Source organism: Telmatherina bonti (genome assembly GCF_933228915.1).
Source record: "Telmatherina bonti genome assembly, chromosome: 3".
Classification (NCBI taxonomy): Eukaryota; Metazoa; Chordata; class Actinopteri; order Atheriniformes; family Telmatherinidae; genus Telmatherina; species Telmatherina bonti.
The window spans coordinates 44,944,227-44,969,685 of record NC_136621.1 but is presented as its reverse complement, the minus strand read 5'-3'; the positions used below and the strand labels follow the sequence as shown (position 1 = coordinate 44,969,685).

The 25,459-nt window shown below is 52.2% G+C and overlaps 1 protein-coding gene across 3 annotated transcripts in view; it reads right to left on the bottom strand.

The window, feature by feature from the left end:
• Positions 1-25,459, bottom strand: part of LOC306774602 (son of sevenless homolog 1-like) — a 174,101-nt gene that overhangs the window by 142,817 nt on the left and 5,825 nt on the right. For 2 of the 3 annotated variants that reach the window (XM_079264709.1, XM_079264710.1), the window contains exons 2-9: positions 11,381-11,506; positions 6,348-6,479; positions 6,104-6,268; positions 2,839-3,048; positions 2,620-2,763; positions 2,436-2,546; positions 2,182-2,280; positions 640-767 (exon numbers count right to left, since the gene is read on the bottom strand). In XM_079264709.1, the coding sequence (XP_079120835.1) occupies positions 640-767; positions 2,182-2,280; positions 2,436-2,546; positions 2,620-2,763; positions 2,839-3,048; positions 6,104-6,268; positions 6,348-6,479; positions 11,381-11,506 (1,115 nt within the window). Of the gene's footprint in view, positions 1-639; positions 768-2,181; positions 2,281-2,435; positions 2,547-2,619; positions 2,764-2,838; positions 3,049-6,103; positions 6,269-6,347; positions 6,480-11,380; positions 11,507-11,803; positions 12,037-25,459 lie in introns of those variants that run through there. The other variant, XM_079264711.1, reaches the window with a different exon arrangement.

Here is a 25,459-nt window from a genome sequence, read left to right as displayed (position 1 = left end):
GAGCGAGGGAAGGATGGAGCGCGAGATGGACAGACGGATCGGTGCGGCGTCTGCAGTAATGCAGACTCTGTGCCGGTCTGTCGTGGTGAAGAAGGAGCTGAGCCAGAAGGTGAAGCTCTCGATTTACCAGTCGATCTACGTTCCTACCCTCACCTATGGTCATGAGCTGTGGGTCGTGACCGAAAGAAGGAGATCTCGTATACAGGCGGCTGAAATGGGTTTCCTCCGCAGGGTGGCCGGGCTCTCCCTTAGAGATAGGGTGAGGAGCTCGGTCATCCAGGAGGAGATCAGAGTAGAGCCGCTGCTCCTCCGCATCGAGAGGAACCAGTTGAGGTGGCTCGGGCATCTGGTCAGGATGCCTCCTGGACCTCCCTGGTGAGGTGTTCCAGGCACGTCCCTCTGGGAGGAGACCCCGGGGAAGACCCAGGACACGCTGGAGGGATTATATCTCTCGGCTGGCCTGGGAACGCCTCGGGATCCCCCCCGCAGAGTTGGTAAATGTGGGTGGGGAGAGGGAAGTCTGGGCTTCCCTGCTTAGGCTGCTGCTCCCGCGACCCGACCCCGGGTAAGCAGCATGAAGATGGATGGATGTTTATATCCAGGTGTTGACATGACGGTGTTTACAGGTGTGCTACGTACCTGAGCCTCCTCTTGGCAAGGCTCCTGGAGCAGATCCTCTCCATGCTGCTCTGCAGGTTCAGTAGAGCTGTGATGGCCTGCTTTAGACAATCTTTGTCCTCCTCATCCTCACTCTTCTCCTCCAGTTGCTACGGAAACATAAAAGAACATCTGTAGGTGCTGTGCAGGTATCTATGTTATTCTAGACCAGGAAAGTCCAGAATCTGTCCTGGATGTTTCCTGAACCAGATTGCAGGAGCAGAACTGGACACCCCTGTCCAAGACCTGAACCAGGACCTGAGAACAGCAGCTCTGACTGTCAGTGTTGTTTTAAGAGTCCAAGATGAAAACTGGATCAGAATAAAACTGAACCCCGACCCAACCCCCTGAGCTGTGAAATAATCTGCAGAACATGACTGGAGGAATTTCAGAGATTTAACTCAGCCAGGACAAAGAGGCTTAAACCACCTGACTGAAAAGTCCCAAACCAGGAGCAGTCCAACACGGTTCTGGTCGTTCTGGTCCAGAAAAGCAGGGTTTTGGTCTTGAAAAAACAGATCAATGAGGGGGTATTTCCCCCCGAACAGTCCGGAGATCTCGGTGCAGTTAGAGGGGGTGTTTTGGAAAAGTTTGGTTTGGTTTGTGTACAACCTGAACTTAACTGAAGCGGACCGAACCTCGCAATGCGACGACGCTCCAACAGAAGAAGTTTATCATATCATTTATTCAGTGCAGCTGGGTTTTGCATTTTTAAAAAAATTCCTCTTTTTTTTCCTATTTTTGTGGACAAGAGTTTTTCAACACTGATCAGACGCTTTTATTGTGAAGTTCTGCCAAGTATTTGGAAACCTTGCGCTTCATGCCAGGAAGTTGTGGTGTCCCGCTCAGCCGCTGATATTTGGGTCCTTAATCCAACAAAAGTTGTCCGAAAACATCCTGTTGGCTTCTCTGAGACAATAATCTGCATCACTTTAAAGCAAGCAGACCCGTAGACAGTACGGTTGGTGTTCAGACGCCACGAAACGAGCCAGTACACTCTTTAAAGGTGGAGTATGTAAGATTTTCATAATAAATTAACTAAAAAAATAACTACAATCATAATTAGATAGTTTTTTTAAACATGTAGGTTCCAGTCTGTCCATATTTGATGTGTTATTAAATTACAAGTTTAATTAATGACAAAGACCCTTCTTGAATGTTTTCTGACCAGTAAAAAAAAAGTACATCTTTCCACCAGTAGGGGGAGTATAAGCCCATTTATTGCAGAGCGGCTCTGAGCTGCAGATCACAAGCGATTCCTGCCCTCATTGGAGCTGGAAGGAGGAGGGGTGAGTTTTACTCATTACTGCCAACCTGTGGTCGTTTGTGGACGGAGCAGTTTTGTGGTTTTGCTCACGACCTGGTGTTTGCCACCTGGTGGTGGAAAGAATCACCTTGAAATGACAGAAACATATTTGTCTGATCAATCATGTGTCTGATGATGAGATGGGTACGGGACAGAAAAGGTGTCAGGTGTTCAGGTGTAGGACAGGTGTGTAGCTACAGGACAGGTGTATGTCTCACCTTGAGGATGTCAAACAGGTGCAGGCAGTGGTAAACGGGGGACAGCAGCAGTTTGGGCAGGACATACTTCACAGCTTCTTCAAAACCTTCACAGATGGACTGCAGACAGAGACAAGTCCAGTTCATTGCCGTGCTTTTACCCAACGTTTACTCAACAAAGATCAGCGGCAGTTTGTTAACTACGGTCAGGACAGCATTGTAAATATCTAACAACCAATCAGGTCTGATGCTGGACGGCGGTGGGCGGGACCTACCTGAAGGTGGAAAGACGCTCCTGGTTTGGATACCTGAACCAGGAAGTTCTCGTGGAAGCCAGAACGCAGGATGTCCTGGGCATACGTCTCGTAGGGGTCAAAGGCCAACTCCTGCCAATCAGAACACACCTCACATAAAACCCAATAACCAATAATCAATCAATCCACCAACAGATGTACAAACCTCAGCCAGGTCCTCAAAGCAGCTCCCCACCAGAGGATGAGGACTTCCTTCATCCGTCATCTCCACCGTGTCCTCGATCAGACCCAGCAGCTTCACCGTCACCTCGTGGATGTCCAAGATCCGGCTGAAGACACTGTCCACGTCCTGCAGGACACCCGTCAATCACACCATCAGGGGATCAATCGCCTGATCACACACAGGCAGCCTGATTATACCTACGTGCTGGGAGAAGAGCATGTCGTTGGAGGTGAAGGGCTCCCTGAACACCTTGATGAGCAGGTAGAGCTGCCTCAGGTACAGCCGGCCATCGGCCATGAAGCTCCTCACCAGCTCGTAGTAACTCTGCTCCTCATTGGCCGACGGCTCCTCGTCCATGAGAGGGAAGCTGCTGATGTCATCCTCCTCCTGATGGAACATATCCATCAGCACCTGCACAGGTAAACACCCACAGCGCACAGGTAAACACCCACAGCGCACAGGTACACACCCACAGCGCACAGGTAAACACCCACAGCGCACAGGTAAACACCCACAGCGCACAGGTACACACCCACAGCGCACAGGTACACACCCACAGCGCACAGGTAAACACCCACAGCGCACAGGTAAACACCCACAGCGCACAGGTACACACCCACAGCGCACAGGTACACACCCACAGCGCACAGGTACACACCCACAGCGCACAGGTACACACCCACAGCGCACAGGTACACACCCACAGCGCACAGGTAAACACCCACAGCGCACAGGTAAACACCCACAGCGCACAGGTACACACCCACAGCGCACAGGTACACACCCACAGCGCACAGGTAAACACCCACAGCGCACAGGTAAACACCCACAGCGCACAGGTAAACACCCACAGCGCACAGGTACACACCCAGCGCACAGGTACACACCCACAGCGCACAGGTACACACCCACAGCGCACAGGTACACACCCACAGCGCACAGGTACACACCCACAGCGCACAGGTACACACCCACAGCGCACAGGTAAACACCCACAGCGCACAGGTAAACACCCACAGCGCACAGGTACACACCCACAGCGCACAGGTAAACACCCACAGCGCACAGGTAAACACCCACAGCGCACAGGTAAACACCCACAGCGCACAGGTAAACACCCACAGCGCACAGGTAAACAGAGAAACAGGAGGGTGTTTCAGTGTTTTATTTCTCTCATCCTTTGTGTGTGTTTTGGTGGTCTAACAATAAAATCATATATATCACGTGTCGGGAAAGAGACCTCGCTGGCACCACAAGTGAAAATATATGATATATATATAGCTAGTTAACATTATCTATGACCAGCTAAAGCTAGTTACCGTTATCTACGACCAGCTACAGCTAGTTACCGTTATCTACAGCCAGTTACAGCTAGTTACCGTTATCTACAAACAGCTAAAGCTAGTTACTGTTATCTACGGCCAGTTACAGCTAGTTACCGTTATCTACAAACAGCTAAAGCTAGCTACTGTTATCTACGGCCAGCTAAAGCTAGTTACTGTTATCTACAAACAGCTAAAGCTAGCTACTGTTATCTACGACCAGCTAAAGCTAGTTACTGTTATCTACGGCCAGCTACAGCTAGTTACTGTTATCTACGGCCAGCTACAGCTAGTTACTGTTATCTACGACCAGCTACAGCTAGTTACTGTTATCTACGACCAGCTACAGCTAGTTACTGTTATCTACGGCCAGCTAAAGCTAGTTACTGTTATCTACGGCCAGCTACAGCTAGTTACTGTTATCTACGACCAGCTACAGCTAGTTACTGTTATCTACGGCCAGTTACAGCTAGTTACTGTTATCTACGGCCAGCTACAGCTAGTTACTGTTATCTACGGCCAGTTACAGCTAGTTACCGTTATCTACGGCCAGCTACAGCTAGTTACTGTTATCTACGGCCAGCTAAAGCTAGTTACTGTTATCTACGGCCAGCTACAGCTAGTTACTGTTATCTACGGCCAGCTAAAGCTAGTTACTGTTATCTACGGCCAGTTACAGCTAGTTACTGTTATCTACGCCCAACTACAGCTAGTTACCGTTATCTACGGCCAGCTACAGCTAGTTACTGTTATCTACGGCCAGCTAAAGCTAGTTACTGTTATCTACGGCCAGCTAAAGCTAGTTACCGTTATCTACGGCCAGCTAAAGCTAGTTACTGTTATCTACGGCCAGCTAAAGCTAGTTACCGTTATCTACGGCCATCTACAGCTAGTTACTGTTATCTACGGCCAGCTACAGCTAGTTACTGTTATCTACGGCCAGCTAAAGCTAGTTACTGTTATCTACGGCCAGCTACAGCTAGTTACTGTTATCTACGGCCAGTTACAGCAAGTTACTGTTATCTACGACCAGTTACAGCTAGTTACTGTTATCTACGCCAAACTACAGCTAGTTACTGTTATCTACGGCCAGTTACAGCTAGTTACTGTTATCTACGGCCAGCTACAGCTAGTTACTGTTATCTACGGCCATCTACAGCTAGTTACTGTTATCTATGACCAGCTTCGGCTAGTTACTGTTATCTACGGCCAGCTAAAGCTAGTTACCGTTATCTACGGCCATCTACAGCTAGTTACTGTTATCTATGACCAGCTTCGGCTAGTTACTGTTATCTACGGCCAGCTAAAGCTAGTTACCGTTATCTACGGCCATCTACAGCTAGTTACTGTTATCTACGGCCAGCTATAGCTAGTTACTGTTATCTACGGCCAGCTATAGCTAGTTACTGTTATCTACGGCCAGCTAAAGCTAGTTACTGTTATCTACGGCCAGTTACAGCAAGTTACTGTTATCTACGATCAGTTACAGCTAGTTACTGTTATCTACGCCCAACTACAGCTAGTTACTGTTATCTACGGCCAGTTACAGCTAGTTACTGTTATCCACGGCCAGCTACAGCTAGTTACTGTTATCTACGACCAGCTACAGCTAGTTACTGTTATCTACGACCAGCTACAGCTAGTTACCGTTATCTACGACCAGCTACAGCTAGTTACCGTTATCTACGGCCATCTACAGCTAGTTACTGTTATCTACGACCAGCTTCGGCTAGTTACTGTTATCTACGACCAGCTTCGGCTAGTTACTGTTATCTACGGCCAGCTAAAGCTAGTTACCGTTATCTACGGCCATCTACAGCTAGTTACTGTTATCTATGACCAGCTTCGGCTAGTTACTGTTATCTACGGCCAGCTAAAGCTAGTTACCGTTATCTACGGCCATCTACAGCTAGTTACTGTTATCTACGACCAGCTTCGGCTAGTTACTGTTATCTACGGCCAGTTAGCCAGATAGCATGTGTAGCTTAGTGTAGCTAACTTTACTTATCAACAGCAAATTGTGGCAACAAAGCTATTCCCACAATGCATTGTTTATTTCTTGCCATCCACAAACCGTGTTGACATGCAAGTCATGTGACCATTGGCAGAACTTGCGAATGGTCTTGCTGAGTATCGCTTCCCACCTTGTCAGCACACATGGCTACAGTGATGTCCTGCTTGGTGATGTCATAGTGTCGGATGTTCCTGACGTAGTTTCCCGCCAGTTTCAGGATGTCGGCAGCAATGTACTCCAACACGGCGACCATGTACACCGACACCTGGTGGTCAATCTTGTAGCCTAGAACCTCCTGAACACAAAGCATGATAGGAAAACAGAGTCAAAGTCCTGATGATGAGGAGGAAGGATGAAGATCAACAGCTGACTACCTTCAGCAGGGGGTGGATCTTGTCCACTGGCAAAGCCAGCGGGTTCCTCCTCTTCCTCTTTTCAATGGCGCCCTGAGCATCGGAGATCGCCCACTTATCAATCGGATGAGGAAAACTCTTTTGGACCCGTTCCTGAAGGACACAGAAAAAACTGGGTCCAACTGGGAAAGATTCCCAGTCACAACTGGTCTTAACATCCAATCCAAACTAGTCCACATATCTGTTCCAAACAGGTCCAAACTGGTCTAAATATATGTTCCAAACTGGTCTAAATAAATCAGGTCCAAACTGGTCTAAATAAATCAGGTCGAAACTGGTCTAAATAAATCGGTTCCAAAGTGGTCTAAATAAATCCAGTCCAAACTGGTCTAAAAATATCGGTTCCAAAGTGGTCTAAATAAATCAGGTCCAAAGTGGTCTAAATATATCCAGTCTAAACTGGTCTAAATATATCTGGTCCAAACTGTTCTAAATAAATCTGGCCAAAACTGGTCTAAAATCACCTCCGAACTGGTCTAAAGAAATCAGGTCCAAACTAGTCTAAATATATCTGGTCCAAACTGGTCTAAATAAATCAGGTCCAAAGTGGTCTAAATATATCCAGTCCAAACTGGTCTAAAAATATCGGTTCCAAAGTGGTCTAAATAAATCAGGTCCAAAGTGGTCTAAATATATCCAGTCTAAACTGGTCTAAATATATCTGGTCCAAACCGTTCTAAATAAATCTGGCCAAAACTGGTCTAAAATCACGTCCGAACTGGTCTAAATAAATCAGGTCCAAAGTGGTCTAAATAAATCAGGTCCAAACTGGTCTAAATATATCTGGTCCAAACTGTCTAAATAAATCAGGTCCAAAGTGGTCTAAATATATCCAGTCTAAACTGGTCTAAATATAGCTGGTCCAAATTGGTCTAAACATATCTGGTCCAAACTGTTCTAAATAAATCTGGCCTGAACTGGTCTAAAATCAGGTCCGAACTGGTCTAAATAAATCAGGTCCATACTGGTCTAACTATATCTGTTCCAAACTGGTCTAAATAAATCAGGTCCAAACTGGTCTGAATTAATCAGGTCCAAACTGGTCTAAACATGTCCAGTGCCAAACTGGTCTAAATATATCTGGTCCAAAGTGTCCTAAATATATCTGGTCCAAACTGGTCTAAATATATCTGGTCCAAACTGGTCTAAATATATCTGGTCCAAACTGGTCTAAATAAATCAGGTCCAAACTGGTCTAAATAAATCAGGTCCAAAGTGGTCTGAATAAATCAGGTCCAAACTGGTCTGAATTAATCAGGTCCAAACTGGTCTAAACATGTCTGTGCCAAACTGGTCTAAATATATCTGGTCCAAAGTGTCCTAAATATATCTGGTCCAAACTGGTCTAAATATATCGGTTCCAAAGTGGTCTAAATATATCTGGTCCAAAGTGGTCTAAATATTTCCAGTCTAAACTGGTCTAAATATAGCTGGTCCAAATTGGTCTAAACATATCTGGTCCAAACTGTTCTAAATAAATCTGGCCTAAACTGGTCTAAAATCAGGTCCGAACTGGTCTAAATAAATCAGGTCCAAAGTGGTCTAAATAAATCAGGTCCAAACTGGTCTAAATATATGTGGTCCAAACTGGTCTAAAATCAGGTCCAAAGTGGTCTAAATAAATCAGGTCCATACTGGTCTAAATATATCTGTTCCAAACTGGTCTAAATATATCTGGTCCAAACTGGTCTAAATATATCGGTTCCAAAGTGGTCTAAATAAATCAGGTCCATACTGGTCTAACTATATCTGTTCCAAACTGGTCTAACTATATCTGTTCCAAACTGGTCTAACTATATCTGTTCCAAACTGGTCTAAATATATCTGGTCCAAACTGGTCTAAATAAATCAGGTCCACATTTGTCTTTCAACTGGCATAAATGTTCAATCCAAACCAGTTCATGACTGCATATGCGGTCAGGTTCTGTCTAAATATCTATTCCTAACTATTATACATATATAGATAATGGTGGAACCCATGTAACTGGTAGAACTGGTAATACTAAATAACCATGTTAAACCGGTCAGCTGATCTTGATTGTAATTGGTTGTTTCCTACAGCGGGATGAACTCGACAGTCACCAAACAGCAAACACAGAGGCCCTAGGTGGAGGGGAGTAAGGTATTGGGGGCGGGGCATGTTGAAAAGGCGGTGCATGTCAAGGGGCAGTTATATTAAAGGGGCGGGCATCTGAACATGTAATCATATTAAACGGGCGTGGCATCTTTAGGGGCGGAGCATATGAAAAGGTGGATATACTAGAGGCTGGACACATTAAGGGAAGGGTTAAAAAAAAATAAATAAAGGGAACACTTAAACAACACGATGTAACTCCAAGTCAACCAGACTTCTGTGAAATGGAACTGTCCACTTTGGAAGCAACACTGATTGACAATCAGTTCCACATGCTGTTGTGCAAATCTAATAGACAACAGGTGGAAATTATAGACAACTGGCAAGACACACCCAATAAAGGAGTGGTTCTGCAGGTGGTGACCACAGACCACTTCTCAGTTCCGATGCTTTCTGGCTGATGTTTTGGTCACTTCTGAGGACATCTGGGACATCATGTCTCACTCCATCCACCAACGCCAAGTTGCAAAAAAAAAAAAAAAGTATTTAATTAAAATATTTCATTTATTTAGATCTACAACATGTTACTTTAGTGTTCCCTTTACTTTTGAGCAGTGTATTAAAAGGGCGGGGTACATGAAGGGGTGGGTACATGAAGGGGTGGGGTACATGAAGGGGTGGGGTACATGAAGAGGCGGGGTACATGAAGAGGCGGGGTACATGAAGGGGTGGGTACATGAAGGGGTGGGGTACATGAAGGGGTGGGGTACATGAAGAGGCGGGGTACATGAAGGGGTGGGTACATGAAGGGGTGGGGTACATGAAGGGGTGGGTACATGAAGGGGTGGGTACATGAAGGGGTGGGTACATGAAGGGGTGGGGTACATGAAGGGGTGGGTACATGAAGGGGTGGGTACATGAAGGGGTGGGGTACATGAAGGGGTGGGGTACATGAAGGGGTGGGGTACATGAAGGGGTGGGTACATGAAGGGGTGGGTACATGAAGGGGTGGGGTACATGAAGGGACGGGTACATGAAGGGACGGGTACATGAAGGGGCGGGTACATGAAGGGGCGGGGTACATGAAGGGGTGGGTACATGAAGGGGCGGGGTACATGAAGGGGCGGGGTACATGAAGGGGTGGGTACATGAAGGGGTGGGTACATGAAGGGGTGGGTACATGAAGGGGTGGGGTACATGAAGGGGTGGGGTACATGAAGGGGCGGGGTACATGAAGGGGCGGGGTACATGAAGGGGCGGGGTACATGAAGGGGTGGGGTACATGAAGGGGTGGGTACATGAAGGGGTGGGTACATGAAGGGGCGGGGTACATGAAGGGGCGGGGTACATGAAGGGGCGGGGTACATGAAGGGGCGGGGTACATGAAGGGGTGGGTACATGAAGGGGTGGGTACATGAAGGGGTGGGGTACATGAAGGGGCGGGGTACATGAAGGGGCGGGGTACATGAAGGGGCGGGGTACATGAAGGGGCGGGGTACATGAAGGGGTGGGGTACATGAAGGGGTGGGGTACATGAAGGGGTGGGGTACATGAAGGGGCGGGGTACATGAAGGGGTGGGGTACATGAAGGGGTGGGGTACATGAAGGGGTGGGGTACATGAAGGGGTGGGGTACATGAAGGGGTGGGGTACATGAAGGGGTGGGGTACATGAAGGGGCGGGGTACATGAAGGGGTGGGGTACATGAAGGGGCGGGGTACATGAAGGGGCGGGGTACATGAAGGGGTGGGGTACATGAAGGGGCGGGGTACATGAAGGGGCGGGGGTACATGAAGGGGCGGGGTACATGAAGGGGCGGGGTACATGAAGGGGCGGGGTACATGAAGGGGTGGGTACATGAAGGGGTGGGTACATGAAGGGGTGGGTACATGAAGGGGTGGGTACATGAAGGGGTGGGGTACATGAAGGGGTGGGTACATGAAGGGGTGGGTACATGAAGGGGTTGGGGTACATGAAGGGGTGGGTACATGAAGGGGTGGGTACATGAAGGGGCGGGGTACATGAAGGGGCGGGGTACATGAAGGGGCGGGGTACATGAAGGGGCGGGGTACATGAAGGGGTGGGTACATGAAGGGGTGGGTACATGAAGGGGTGGGTACATGAAGGGGTGGGGTACATGAAGGGGTGGGGTACATGAAGGGGCGGGGTACATGAAGGGGCGGGGTACATGAAGGGGCGGGGTACATGAAGGGGTGGGGTACATGAAGGGGTGGGTACATGAAGGGGTGGGTACATGAAGGGGTGGGTACATGAAGGGGTGGGGTACATGAAGGGGTGGGGTACATGAAGGGGTGGGGTACATGAAGGGGCGGGGGTACATGAAGGGGTGGGTACATGAAGGGGTGGGGTACATGAAGGGGTGGGGTACATGAAGGGGTGGGTACATGAAAGGGTGGGGTACATGAAGGGGTGGGGTACATGAAGGGGTGGGTACATGAAGGGGTGGGGTACATGAAGGGGTGGGGTACATGAAGGGGTGGGTACATGAAAGGGTGGGGTACATGAAGGGGTGGGGTACATGAAGGGGTGGGTACATGAAGGGGTGGGTACATGAAGGGGTGGGGTACATGAAGGGGTGGGGTACATGAAGGGGCGGGGGTACATGAAGGGGCGGGTACATGAAGGGGTGGGGTACATGAAGGGGCGGGTACATGAAGGGGCGGGGTACATGAAGGGGCGGGGTACATGAAGGGGTGAGAGTGAAAAACCAACAGAATACTGCTGGCTTTTCCAAACAGCACCTCATTATCTGACTGCAGCCTCCATCAGCTGGAAAAAGGAAGCAGAAAAATCAGTGATGCCATCATCAGGACCACCTGTGTTCACACAGGTCATGTGACACTGTACCCGCCATGGAAACCGAAACACGTGTGTGTGTGTGTGTGTGTGTGTGTGTTCACCTCCACGTCCTGCACCGTACGTGGCTGAGCTTGACAGAGCATGCTCAGTAGATTCAGGATCAGCTCTTCGATGTACTGCAGGGCCTCCTGCTGGGACTTCAGGTTGGGATGTACCTGGTTCAGCACCTGGAGGAAACATGCGCACGCACGCACGCACGCACACACGCACACACACACACACACACGACTGACACATAATGAACTAGAAACCTTGCTGTTATGTGTAATGACTGATGTATAATGCAGACAAGCTGAAGTGAAACCAGCAGATATGCAGCATTTTTTCCAATCTGATAAAGTATAAAAGCAACTCAAAGACATAACTTTTGAAGTGATAAAAAATGCAGAGAGAGGAATAATTTCTTGAAAGGAAGGAGTGAAACGTTGCAGACATATTCGGGGGAATGTTGGATCTGAACCTACATCATCCAGCGCGAAGGCCCATTCTCAGAACCCCTTGTGTGGAGAAAGGTGAGCTTTTCTTTTCAGAAGAGGATGGTCGAGGTTCTGGCAGAACCCATAGAACCGGTAGAACAGCGATGCAGCCTGGAGAACAGCCGGTAAAACAACCGGTAGAACAGCGATGCAGCATGGAGAACAGCCGGTAAAACAACCGGTAGAACAGCGATGCAGCCTGGAGAACAGCCGGTAAAACAGCCGGTAGAACAGCGATGCAGCCTGGAGAACAGCCGGTAAAACAACCGGTAGAACAGCGATGCAGCCTGGAGAACAGCCGGTAAAACAACCGGTGGAACAGCGATGCAGCATGGAGAACAGCCGGTAAAACAACCGGTAGAACAGCGATGCAGCCTGGAGAACAGCCGGTAAAAATACCGGTAGAACAGCGACGCAGCCTGGAGAACAGCCGGTAAAACAGCCGGTAAAACAGCGATGCAGCCTGGAGAACAGCCGGTAAAACAACCCGTAGAACAGCGATGCAGCCTGGAGAACAGCCGGTAAAACAACCGGTAGAACAGCGACGCAGCCTGGAGAACAGCCGGTAAAACAACCGGTACAACAGCGACGCAGCCTGGAGAACAGCCGGTAAAACAACCGGTACAACAGCGACGCAGCCTGGAGAACAGCCGGTAAAACAGCCGGTAAAACAGCGACGCAGCCTGGAGGACAGCTGGTAAAACAGCCGGTAGAACAGCGACGCAGCATGGAGAACAGCCGGTAAAACAGCCGGTAGAACAGCGACGCAGCCTGGAGAACAGCCGGTAAAACAGCCGGTAGAACAGCGATGCAGCCTGGAGAACAGCCGGTAAAACAACCGGTAGAACAGCGACGCAGCCTGGAGAACAGCCGGTAAAACAACCGGTAGAACAGCGATGCAGCCTGGAGAACAGCCGGTAAAACAACCGGTAGAACAGCGATGCAGCCTGGAGAACAGTCGGTAAAACAACCGGTAGAACAGCGATGCAGCCTGGAGAACAGCCGGTAAAACAACCGGTAGAACAGCGACGCAGCCTGGAGAACAGCCGGTAAAACAACCGGTAGAACAGCGACGCAGCCTGGAGAACAGCCGGTAAAACAACCGGTAGAACAGCGATGCAGCCTGGAGAACAGCCGGTAAAACAACCGGTAGAACAGCGATGCAGCCTGGAGAACAGCCGGTAAAACAGCCGGTAGAACAGCGATGCAGCATGGAGAACAGCCGGTACAACAGCCGGTAGAACAGCGATGCAGCCTGGAGAACAGCCGGTAAAACAGCCGGTACAACAGCGATGCAGCCTGGAGAACAGCCGGTAAAACAGCCGGTAGAACAGCGATGCAGCCTGGAGAACAGCCGGTAAAACAACCGGTAGAACAGCGACGCAGCCTGGAGAACAGCCGGTAAAACAACCGGTAGAACAGCGATGCAGCCTGGAGAACAGCCGGTAAAACAACCGGTAGAACAGCGATGCAGCCTGGAGAACAGCCGGTAAAACAACCGGTAGAACAGCGATGCAGCCTGGAGAACAGCCGGTAAAACAACCGGTACAACAGCGATGCAGCCTGGAGAACAGCCGGTAAAACAGCCGGTAGAACAGCGATGCAGCCTGGAGAACAGCCGGTAAAACAACCGGTAGAACAGCGACGCAGCCTGGAGAACAGCCGGTAAAACAGCCGGTAAAACAGCCGGTAGAACAGCGATGCAGCCTGGAGAACAGCCGGTAAAACAGCCGGTAAAACAGCGATGCAGCCTGGAGAACAGCCGGTAAAACAGCCGGTAGAACAGCGATGCAGCCTGGAGAACAGCCGGTAAAACAACCGGTAGAACAGCGATGCAGCCTGGAGAACAGCCGGTAAAACAACCGGTAGAACAGCGATGCAGCCTGGAGAACAGCCGGTAAAACAACCGGTACAACAGCGATGCAGCCTGGAGAACAGCCGGTAAAACAGCCGGTAGAACAGCGATGCAGCCTGGAGAACAGCCGGTAAAACAACCGGTAGAACAGCGACGCAGCCTGGAGAACAGCCGGTAAAACAGCCGGTAGAACAGCGATGCAGCCTGGAGAACAGCCGGTAAAACAGCCGGTAAAACAGCGATGCAGCCTGGAGAACAGCCGGTAAAACAGCCGGTAGAACAGCGATGCAGCCTGGAGAACAGCCGGTAAAACAACCGGTAGAACAGCGACGCAGCCTGGAGAACAGCCGGTAAAACAACCGGTAGAACAGCGATGCAGCCTGGAGAACAGCCGGTAAAACAGCCGGTAGAACAGCGATGCAGCCTGGAGAACAGCCGGTAAAACAACCGGTAGAACAGCGACGCAGCCTGGAGAACAGCCGGTAAAACAACCGGTAGAACAGCGACGCAGCCTGGAGAACAGCCGGTAAAACAACCGGTAGAACAGCGATGCAGCCTGGAGAACAGCCGGTGAAACAGCCGGTGAAACAGCCGGTAGAACAGCGACGCAGCCTGGAGAACAGCCGGTAAAACAACCGGTAGAACAGCGATGCAGCCTGGAGAACAGCCGGTAAAACAACCGGTAGAACAGCGATGCAGCCTGGAGAACAGCCGGTAAAACAGCCGGTAGAACAGCGACGCAGCCTGGAGAACAGCCGGTAAAACAACCGGTAGAACAGCGATGCAGCCTGGAGAACAGTCGGTAAAACAGCCGGTAGAACAGCGACGCAGCCTGGAGAACAGCCGGTAAAACAACCGGTAGAACAGCGATGCAGCCTGGAGAACAGTCGGTAAAACAACCGGTAGAACAGCGACGCAGCCTGGAGAACAGCCGGTAAAACAACCGGTAGAACAGCGACGCAGCCTGGAGAACAGTCGGTAAAACAACCGGTAGAACAGCGACGCAGCCTGGAGAACAGCCGGTAAAACAACCGGTAGAACAGCGATGCAGCCTGGAGAACAGCCGGTAAAACAGCCGGTACAACAGCGATGCAGCCTGGAGAACAGCCGGTAAAACAGCCGGTAGAACAGCGATGCAGCCTGGAGAACAGCCGGTAAAATAACCGGTAGAACAGCGATGCAGCCTGGAGAACAGCCGGTAAAACAGCCGGTAGAACAGCGATGCAGCATGGAGAACAGCCGGTAAAACAGCCGGTACAACAGCGATGCAGCCTGGAGAACAGCCGGTAAAACAACCGGTAGAACAGCGATGCAGCCTGGAGAACAGCCGGTAAAACGACCCGTAGAACAGCGATGCAGCCTGGAGAACAGCCGGTAAAACAACCGGTAGAACAGCGATGCAGCCTGGAGAACAGCCGGTAAAACAACCGGTAGAACAGCGATGCAGCCTGGAGAACAGCCGGTAAAACAGCCGGTACAACAGCGATGCAGCATGGAGAACAGCCGGTAAAACAGCCGGTACAACAGCGATGCAGCCTGGAGAACAGCCGGTAAAATAACCGGTAGAACAGCGATGCAGCCTGGAGAACAGCCGGTAAAACAACCGGTAGAACAGCGATGCAGCCTGGAGAACAGCCGGTAAAACAGCCGGTACAACAGCGATGCAGCATGGAGAACAGCCGGTAAAACAGCCGGTACAACAGCGATGCAGCCTGGAGAACAGCCGGTAAAATAACCGGTAGAACAGCGATGCAGCCTGGAGAACAGCCGGTAAAACAACCGGTAGAACAGCGATGCAGCATGGAGAACAGCCGGTAAAACAGCCGGTACAACAGCGATGCAGCCTGGAGAACAGCCGGTAAAACAACCGGTAGAACAGCGATGCAGCCTGGAGAACAGCCGGTAAAACAACCGGTAGAACAGCGATGCAGCCTGGAGAACAGCCGGTAAAACAACCGGTAGAACAGCGATGCAGCCTGGAGAACAGCCGGTAAAACAGCCGGTACAACAGCGATGCAGCCTGGAGAACAGCCGGTAAAACAACCGGTAGAACAGCGATGCAGCCTGGAGAACAGCCGGTAAAACAACCGGTAGAACAGCGATGCAGCCTGGAGAACAGCCGGTAAAACAGCCGGTACAACAGCGATGCAGCCTGGAGAACAGCCGGTAAAACAACCGGTAGAACAGCGACGCAGCCTGGAGAACAGCCGGTAAAACAGCCGGTAGAACAGCGACGCAGCCTGGAGAACAGCCGGTAAAACAACCGGTAGAACAGCGATGCAGCCTGGAGAACAGCCGGTAAAACAACCGGTAGAACAGCGATGCAGCCTGGAGAACAGCCGGTAAAACAACCGGTAGAACAGCGACGCAGCCTGGAGAACAGCCGGTAAAACAGCCGGTAGAACAGCGACGCAGCCTGGAGAACAGCCGGTAAAACAACCGGTAGAACAGCGATGCAGCCTGGAGAACAGCCGGTAAAACAACCGGTAGAACAGCGATGCAGCCTGGAGAACAGCCGGTAAAACAACCGGTAGAACAGCGATGCAGTCTGGAGAACAGCCGGTAAAACAACCGGTAGAACAGCGATGCAGCCTGGAGAACAGCCGGTAAAACAACCGGTAGAACAGCGATGCAGCCTGGAGAACAGCCGGTAAAACAACCGGTAGAATAGCGATGCAGCCTGGAGAACAGCCGGTAAAACAACCGGTAGAACAGCGATGCAGCCTGGAGAACAGCCGGTAAAACAACCGGTAGAACAGCGATGCAGCCTGGAGAACAGCCGGTAAAACAACCGGTAGAACAGCGATGCAGCCTGGAGAACAGCCGGTAAAACAACCGGTAGAACAGCGATGCAGCCTGGAGAACAGCCGGTAAAACAACCGGTAGAACAGCGATGCAGCCTGGAGAACAGCCGGTAAAACAACCGGTAGAACAGCGATGCAGCCTGGAGAACAGCCGGTAAAACAGCCGGTAAAACAGCGATGCAGCCTGGAGAACAGCCGGTAAAACAACCGGTAGAACAGCGACGCAGCCTGGAGAACAGCCGGTAAAACAACCGGTAGAACAGCGACGCAGCCTGGAGAACAGCCGGTAAAACAGCCGGTAGAACAGCGATGCAGCCTGGAGAACAGCCGGTAAAACAACCGGTAGAACAGCGACGCAGCCTGGAGAACAGCCGGTAAAACAACCGGTAGAACAGCGATGCAGCCTGGAGAACAGCCGGTAAAACAACCGGTAGAACAGCGACGCAGCCTGGAGAACAGCCGGTAAAACAACCGGTAGAACAGCGATGCAGCCTGGAGAACAGCCGGTAAAACAACCGGTAGAACAGCGACGCAGCCTGGAGAACAGCCGGTAAAACAGCCGGTAGAACAGCGATGCAGCCTGGAGAACAGCCGGTAAAACAACCGGTAGAACAGCGACGCAGCCTGGAGAACAGCCGGTAAAACAGCCGGTAAAACAGCCGGTACAACAGCGATGCAGCCTGGAGAACAGCCGGTAAAACAACCGGTAGAACAGCGACGCAGCCTGGAGAACAGCCGGTAAAACAACCGGTAGAACAGCGATGCAGCCTGGAGAACAGCCGGTAAAACAGCCGGTAAAACAGCCGGTAGAACAGCGATGCAGCCTGGAGAACAGCCGGTAAAACAACCGGTAAACCAGCCGGTAAACCAGCCGGTACAACAGCGATGCAGCCTGGAGAACAGCCGGTAAAACAGCCGGTAAACCAGCCGGTACAACAGCGATGCAGCCTGGAGAACAGCCGGTAAAACAACCGGTAGAACAGCGATGCAGCCTGGAGAACAGCTGGTAAAACAACCGGTAGAACAGCGATGCAGCCTGGAGAACAGCCGGTAAAACAACCGGTAGAACAGCGATGCAGCCTGGAGAACAGCCGGTAAAACAACCGGTACAACAGCGATGCAGCCTGGAGAACAGCCGGTAAAACAACCGGTACAACAGCGATGCAGCCTGGAGAACAGCCGGTAAAACAGCCGGTAGAACAGCGATGCAGCCTGGAGAACAGCCGGTAAAACAGCCGGTACAACAGCGATGCAGCCTGGAGAACAGCCGGTAAAACAGCTGGTAGAACAGCGATGCAGCCTGGAGAACAGCCGGTAAAACAACCGGTAGAACAGCGACGCAGCCTGGAGAACAGCCGGTAAAACAACCGGTAGAACAGCGATGCCGCCTGGAGAACAGCCGGTAAAACAACCGGTAGAACAGCGATGCAGCCTGGAGAACAGCCGGTAAAACAACCGGTAGAACAGCGATGCAGCCTGGAGAACAGCCGGTAAAACAACCGGTAGAACAGCGATGCAGCCTGGAGAACAGCCGGTAAAACAGCCGGTAGAACAGCGATGCAGCCTGGAGAACAGCCGGTAAAACAACCGGTAGAACAGCGACGCAGCCTGGAGAACAGCCGGTAAAACAACCGGTAGAACAGCGACGCAGCCTGGAGAACAGCCGGTAAAACAACCGGTAGAACAGCGATGCAGCCTGGAGAACAGCCGGTAAAACAACCGGTAGAACAGCGATGCAGCCTGGAGAACAGCCGGTAAAACAACCGGTACAACAGCGATGCAGCCTGGAGAACAGCCGGTAAAACAGCCGGTAGAACAGCGATGCAGCCTGGAGAACAGCCGGTAAAACAACCGGTAGAACAGCGACGCAGCCTGGAGAACAGCCGGTAAAACAGCCGGTAGAACAGCGATGCAGCCTGGAGAACAGCCGGTAAAACAGCCGGTAAAACAGCGATGCAGCCTGGAGAACAGCCGGTAAAACAGCCGGTAGAACAGCGATGCAGCCTGGAGAACAGCCGGTAAAACAACCGGTAGAACAGCGATGCAGCCTGGAGAACAGCCGGTAAAACAACCGGTAGAACAGCGATGCAGCCTGGAGAACAGCCGGTAAAACAACCGGTAGAACAGCGATGCAGCCTGGAGAACAGCCGGTAAAACAACCGGTACAACAGCGATGCAGCCTGGAGAACAGCCGGTAAAACAGCCGGTAGAACAGCCGGTAGAACAGCGATGCAGCCTGGAGAACAGCCGGTAAAACAACCGGTAGAACAGCGACGCAGCCTGGAGAACAGCCGGTAAAACAGCCGGTAGAACAGCGATGCAGCCTGGAGAACAGCCGGTAAAACAGCCGGTAAAACAGCGATGCAGCCTGGAGAACAGCCGGTAAAACAGCCGGTAGAACAGCGATGCAGCCTGGAGAACAGCCGGTAAAACAACCGGTAGAACAGCGACGCAGCCTGGAGAACAGCCGGTAAAACAACCGGTAGAACAGCGATGCAGCCTGGAGAACAGCCGGTAAAACAGCCGGTAGAACAGCGATGCAGCCTGGAGAACAGCCGGTAAAACAACCGGTAGAACAGCGACGCAGCCTGGAGAACAGCCGGTAAAACAACCGGTAGAACAGCGACGCAGCCTGGAGAACAGCCGATAAAACAACCGGTAGAACAGCGATGCAGCCTGGAGAACAGCCGGTAAAACAACCGGTAGAACAGCGATGCAGCCTGGAGAACAGCCGGTAAAACAACCGGTAGAACAGCGATGCAGCCTGGAGAACAGCCGGTGAAACAGCCGGTGAAACAGCCGGTAGAACAGCGACGCAGCCTGGAGAACAGCCGGTAAAACAACCGGTAGAACAGCGATGCAGCCTGGAGAACAGCCGGTAAAACAACCGGTAGAACAGCGATGCAGCCTGGAGAACAGCCGGTAAAACAGCCGGTAAAACAGCGATGCAGCCTGGTGAACAGCCGGTAAAACAACCGGTAGAACAGCGATGCAGCCTGGAGAACAGTCGGTAAAACAACCGGTAGAACAGCGACGCAGCCTGGAGAACAGTCGGTAAAACAACCGGTAGAACAGCGACGCAGCCTGGAGAACAGCCGGTAAAACAACCGGTAGAACAGCGATGCAGCCTGGAGAACAGCCGGTAAAACAGCCGGTACAACAGCGATGCAGCCTGGAGAACAGCCGGTAAAACAGCCGGTAGAACAGCGATGCAGCCTGGAGAACAGCCGGTAAAATAACCGGTAGAACAGCGATGCAGCCTGGAGAACAGCCGGTAAAACAGCCGGTACAACAGCGATGCAGCCTGGAGAACAGCCGGTAAAACAACCGGTAGAACAGCGATGCAGCCTGGAGAACAGCCGGTAAAACGACCCGTAGAACAGCGATGCAGCCTGGAGAACAGCCGGTAAAACAACCGGTAGAACAGCGATGCAGCCTGGAGAACAGCCGGTAAAACAGCCGGTAGAACAGCGATGCAGCCTGGAGAACAGCCGGTAAAACAGCCGGTAGAACAGCGATGCAGCCTGGAGAACAGCCGGTAAAACAGCCGGTACAACAGCGATGCAGCATGGAGAACAGCCGGTAAAACAGCCGGTAGAACAGCGATGCAGCCTGGAGAACAGCCGGTAAAACAGCCGGTAGAACAGCGATGCAGCATGGAGAACAGCCGGTAAAACAGCCGGTAGAACAGCGATGCAGCCTGGAGAACAGCCGGTAAAACAGCCGGTAGAACAGCGATGCAGCATGGAGAACAGCCGGTAAAACAGCCGGTACAACAGCGATGCAGCCTGGAGAACAGCCGGTAAAACAGCCGGTACAACAGCGATGCAGCCTGGAGAACAGCCGGTAAAACAACCGGTAGAACAGCGATGCAGCCTGGAGAACAGCCGGTAAAACGACCCGTAGAACAGCGATGCAGCCTGGAGAACAGCCGGTAAAACAACCGGTAGAACAGCGATGCAGCCTGGAGAACAGCCGGTAAAACAGCCGGTAGAACAGCGATGCAGCCTGGAGAACAGCCGGTAAAACAGCCGGTAGAACAGCGATGCAGCCTGGAGAACAGCCGGTAAAACAACCGGTAGAACAGCGATGCAGCCTGGAGAACAGCCGGTAAAACAACCGGTAGAACAGCGATGCAGCCTGGAGAACAGCCGGTAAAACAGCCGGTACAACAGCGATGCAGCCTGGAGAACAGCCGGTAAAACAACCGGTAGAACAGCGACGCAGCCTGGAGAACAGCCGGTAAAACAGCCGGTAGAACAGCGACGCAGCCTGGAGAACAGCCGGTAAAACAACCGGTAGAACAGCGACGCAGCCTGGAGAACAGCCGGTAAAACAGCCGGTACAACAGCGACGCAGCCTGGAGAACAGCCGGTAAAACAACCGGTAGAACAGCGATGCAGCCTGGAGAACAGCCGGTAAAACAACCGGTAGAACAGCGATGCAGCCTGGAGAACAGCCGGTAAAACAACCGGTAGAACAGCGATGCAGTCTGGAGAACAGCCGGTAAAACAACCGGTAGAACAGCGATGCAGCCTGGAGAACAGCCGGTAAAACAACCGGTAGAACAGCGATGCAGCCTGGAGAACAGCCGGTAAAACAACCGGTAGAATAGCGATGCAGCCTGGAGAACAGCCGGTAAAACAACCGGTAGAACAGCGATGCAGCCTGGAGAACAGCCGGTAAAACAACCGGTAGAACAGCGATGCAGCCTGGAGAACAGCCGGTAAAACAACCGGTAGAACAGCGATGCAGCCTGGAGAACAGCCGGTAAAACAACCGGTAGAACAGCGATGCAGCCTGGAGAACAGCCGGTAAAACAACCGGTAGAACAGCGATGCAGCCTGGAGAACAGCCGGTAAAACAACCGGTAGAACAGCGATGCAGCCTGGAGAACAGCCGGTAAAACAGCCGGTAAAACAGCGATGCAGCCTGGAGAACAGCCGGTAAAACAACCGGTAGAACAGCGACGCAGCCTGGAGAACAGCCGGTAAAACAGCCGGTAGAACAGCGACGCAGCCTGGAGAACAGCCGGTAAAACAACCGGTAGAACAGCGACGCAGCCTGGAGAACAGCCGGTAAAACAGCCGGTAAAACAGCCGGTACAACAGCGATGCAGCCTGGAGAACAGCCGGTAAAACAACCGGTAGAACAGCGACGCAGCCTGGAGAACAGCCGGTAAAACAACCGGTAGAACAGCGATGCAGCCTGGAGAACAGCCGGTAAAACAGCCGGTAAAACAGCCGGTAGAACAGCGATGCAGCCTGGAGAACAGCCGGTAAAACAACCGGTAAACCAGCCGGTAAACCAGCCGGTACAACAGCGATGCAGCCTGGAGAACAGCCGGTAAAACAGCCGGTAAACCAGCCGGTACAACAGCGATGCAGCCTGGAGAACAGCTGGTAAAACAACCGGTAGAACAGCGATGCAGCCTGGAGAACAGCCGGTAAAACAACCGGTAGAACAGCGATGCAGCCTGGAGAACAGCCGGTAAAACAACCGGTACAACAGCGATGCAGCCTGGAGAACAGCCGGTAAAACAACCGGTAGAACAGCGATGCAGCCTGGAGAACAGCCGGTAAAACAACCGGTAGAACAGCGATGCAGCCTGGAGAACAGCCGGTAAAACAGCCGGTAGAACAGCGATGCAGCCTGGAGAACAGCCGGTAAAACAGCCGGTACAACAGCGATGCAGCCTGGAGAACAGCCGGTAAAACAACCGGTAGAACAGCGATGCAGCCTGGAGAACAGCCGGTAAAACAGCCGGTACAACAGCGATGCAGCCTGGAGAACAGCCGGTAAAACAACCGGTAGAACAGCGACGCAGCCTGGAGAACAGTCGGTAAAACAACCGGTAGAACAGCGACGCAGCCTGGAGAACAGCCGGTAAAACAGCCGGTAAAACAGCCGGTACAACAGCGATGCAGCCTGGAGAACAGCCGGTAAAACAACCGGTACAACAGCGATGCAGCCTGGAGAACAGCCGGTAAAACAACCGGTAGAACAGCGATGCAGCCTGGAGAACAGCCGGTAAAACAACCGGTAGAACAGCGATGCAGCCTGGAGAACAGCCGGTAAAACAACCGGTAGAACAGCGATGCAGCCTGGAGAACAGCCGGTAAAACAACCGGTAGAACAGCGACGCAGCCTGGAGAACAGCCGGTAAAACAGCCGGTAAAACAGCCGGTACAACAGCGATGCAGCCTGGAGAACAGCCGGTAAAACAACCGGTAGAACAGCGATGCAGCCTGGAGAACAGCCGGTAAAACAACCGGTACAACAGCGATGCAGCCTGGAGAACAGCCGGTAAAACAGCCGGTAGAACAGCGATGCAGCCTGGAGAACAGCCGGTAAAACAGCCGGTAGAACAGCGATGCAGCATGGAGAACAGCCGGTAAAACAGCCGGTAGAACAGCGATGCAGCCTGGAGAACAGCCGGTAAAACAGCCGGTAGAACAGCGACGCAGCCTGGAGAACAGCCGGTAAAACAGCCGGTAGAACAGCGATGCAGCCTGGAGAACAGCCGGTAAAACAGCCGGTACAACAGCGATGCAGCCTGGAGAACAGCCGGTAAAACAACCGGTAGAACAGCGACGCAGCCTGGAGAACAGCCGGTAAAACAGCCGGTAGAACAGCGACGCAGCCTGGAGAACAGTCGGTAAAACAACCGGTAGAACAGCGATGCAGCCTGGAGAACAGCCGGTAAAACAGCCGGTAGAACAGCGATGCAGCCTGGAGAACAGCCGGTAAAACAACCGGTAGAACAGCGATGCAGCCTGGAGAACAGCCGGTAAAACAACCGGTAGAACAGCGATGCAGCCTGGAGAACAGCCGGTAAAACAGCCGGTAAAACAGCGATGCAGCCTGGAGAACAGCCGGTAAAACAACCGGTAGAACAGCGACGCAGCCTGGAGAACAGCCGGTAAAACAGCCGGTAGAACAGCGATGCAGCCTGGAGAACAGTCGGTAAAACAACCGGTAGAACAGCGACGCAGCCTGGAGAACAGTCGGTAAAACAACCGGTAGAACAGCGACGCAGCCTGGAGAACAGCCGGTAAAACAACCGGTAGAACAGCGACGCAGCCTGGAGAACAGCCGGTAAAACAACCGGTAGAACAGCGACGCAGCCTGGAGAACAGTCGGTAAAACAACCGGTAGAACAGCGATGCAGCCTGGAGAACAGCCGGTAAAACAACCGGTAGAACAGCGACGCAGCCTGGAGAACAGTCGGTAAAACAACCGGTAGAACAGCGACGCAGCCTGGAGAACAGCCGGTAAAACAGCCGGTAAAACAGCCGGTAGAACAGCGATGCAGCCTGGAGAACAGCCGGTAAAACAGCCGGTAGAACAGCGATGCAGCCTGGAGAACAGCCGGTAAAACAACCGGTAGAACAGCGATGCAGCCTGGAGAACAGCCGGTAAAACAGCCGGTAGAACAGCGATGCAGCCTGGAGAACAGCCGGTAAAACAGCCGGTAGAACAGCGATGCAGCCTGGAGAACAGCCGGTAAAACAACCGGTAGAACAGCGATGCAGCCTGGAGAACAGCCGGTAAAACAACCGGTAGAACAGCGATGCAGCCTGGAGAACAGCCGGTAAAACAGCCGGTACAACAGCGATGCAGCCTGGAGAACAGCCGGTAAAACAGCCGGTAGAACAGCGATGCAGCCTGGAGAACAGCCGGTAAAACAACCGGTAGAACAGCGATGCAGCCTGGAGAACAGCCGGTAAAACAGCCGGTACAACAGCGATGCAGCCTGGAGAACAGCCAGTGAAACAACCGGTACAACAGCGATGCAGCCTGGAGAACAGCCGGTAAAACAACCGGTAGAACAGCGATGCAGCCTGGAGAACAGCCGGTAAAACAGCCGGTAGAACAGCGACGCAGCCTGGAGAACAGCCGGTAAAACAACCGGTAGAACAGCGACGCAGCCTGGAGAACAGCCGGTAAAACAGCCGGTAGAACAGCGACGCAGCCTGGAGAACAGCCGGTAAAACAGCCGGTAGAACAGCGATGCAGCCTGGAGAACAGCCGGTAAAACAGCCGGTAGAACAGCGATGCAGCCTGGAGAACAGCCGGTAAAACAACCGGTAGAACAGCGACGCAGCCTGGAGAACAGCCGGTAAAACAGCCGGTAGAACAGCGATGCAGCCTGGAGAACAGCCGGTAAAACAGCCGGTAGAACAGCGACGCAGCCTGGAGAACAGCCGGTAAAACAGCCGGTAGAACAGCGATGCAGCCTGGAGAACAGCCGGTAAAACAGCCGGTAGAACAGCGACGCAGCCTGGAGAACAGCCGGTAAAACAACCGGTAGAACAGCGACGCAGCCTGGAGAACAGCCGGTAAAACAACCGGTAGAACAGCGATGCAGCCTGGAGAACAGCCGGTAAAACAACCGGTAGAACAGCGATGCAGCCTGGAGAACAGCCGGTAAAACAACCGGTAGAACAGCGATGCAGCCTGGAGAACAGCCGGTAAAACAACCGGTAGAACAGCTGGGAGGACAGCGACGTTCTGGGGGACCTAGATGTTGACCGTGGACCTGGATGTGGACCATGGTTTTGGAGGTGGACCGTGGACCTGGATGTGGACCATGGTTTTGGAGGTGGACCATGGACCTGGATGTGGACCATGCTTTTGGAGGTGGACCGTGGACCTGGATGTGGACCATAGACCTGGATGTGGACCATGCTTTTGGAGGTGGACCGTGGACCTGGATGTGGACCATGGTTTTGGAGGTGGACCATGGACCTGGATGTGGACCATGGTTTTGGAGGTGGACCATGGACCTGGATGTGGACCATGCTTTTGGAGGTGGACCGTGGACCTGGATGTGGACCATAGACCTGGATGTGGACCATGCTTTTGGAGGTGGACCATGGACCTGGATGTGGACCATAGACCTGGATGCGGACCATGCTTTTGGAGGTGGACCGTGGACCTGGATGTGGACCGTGGACCTGGATGTGGACCATGGTTTTGGAG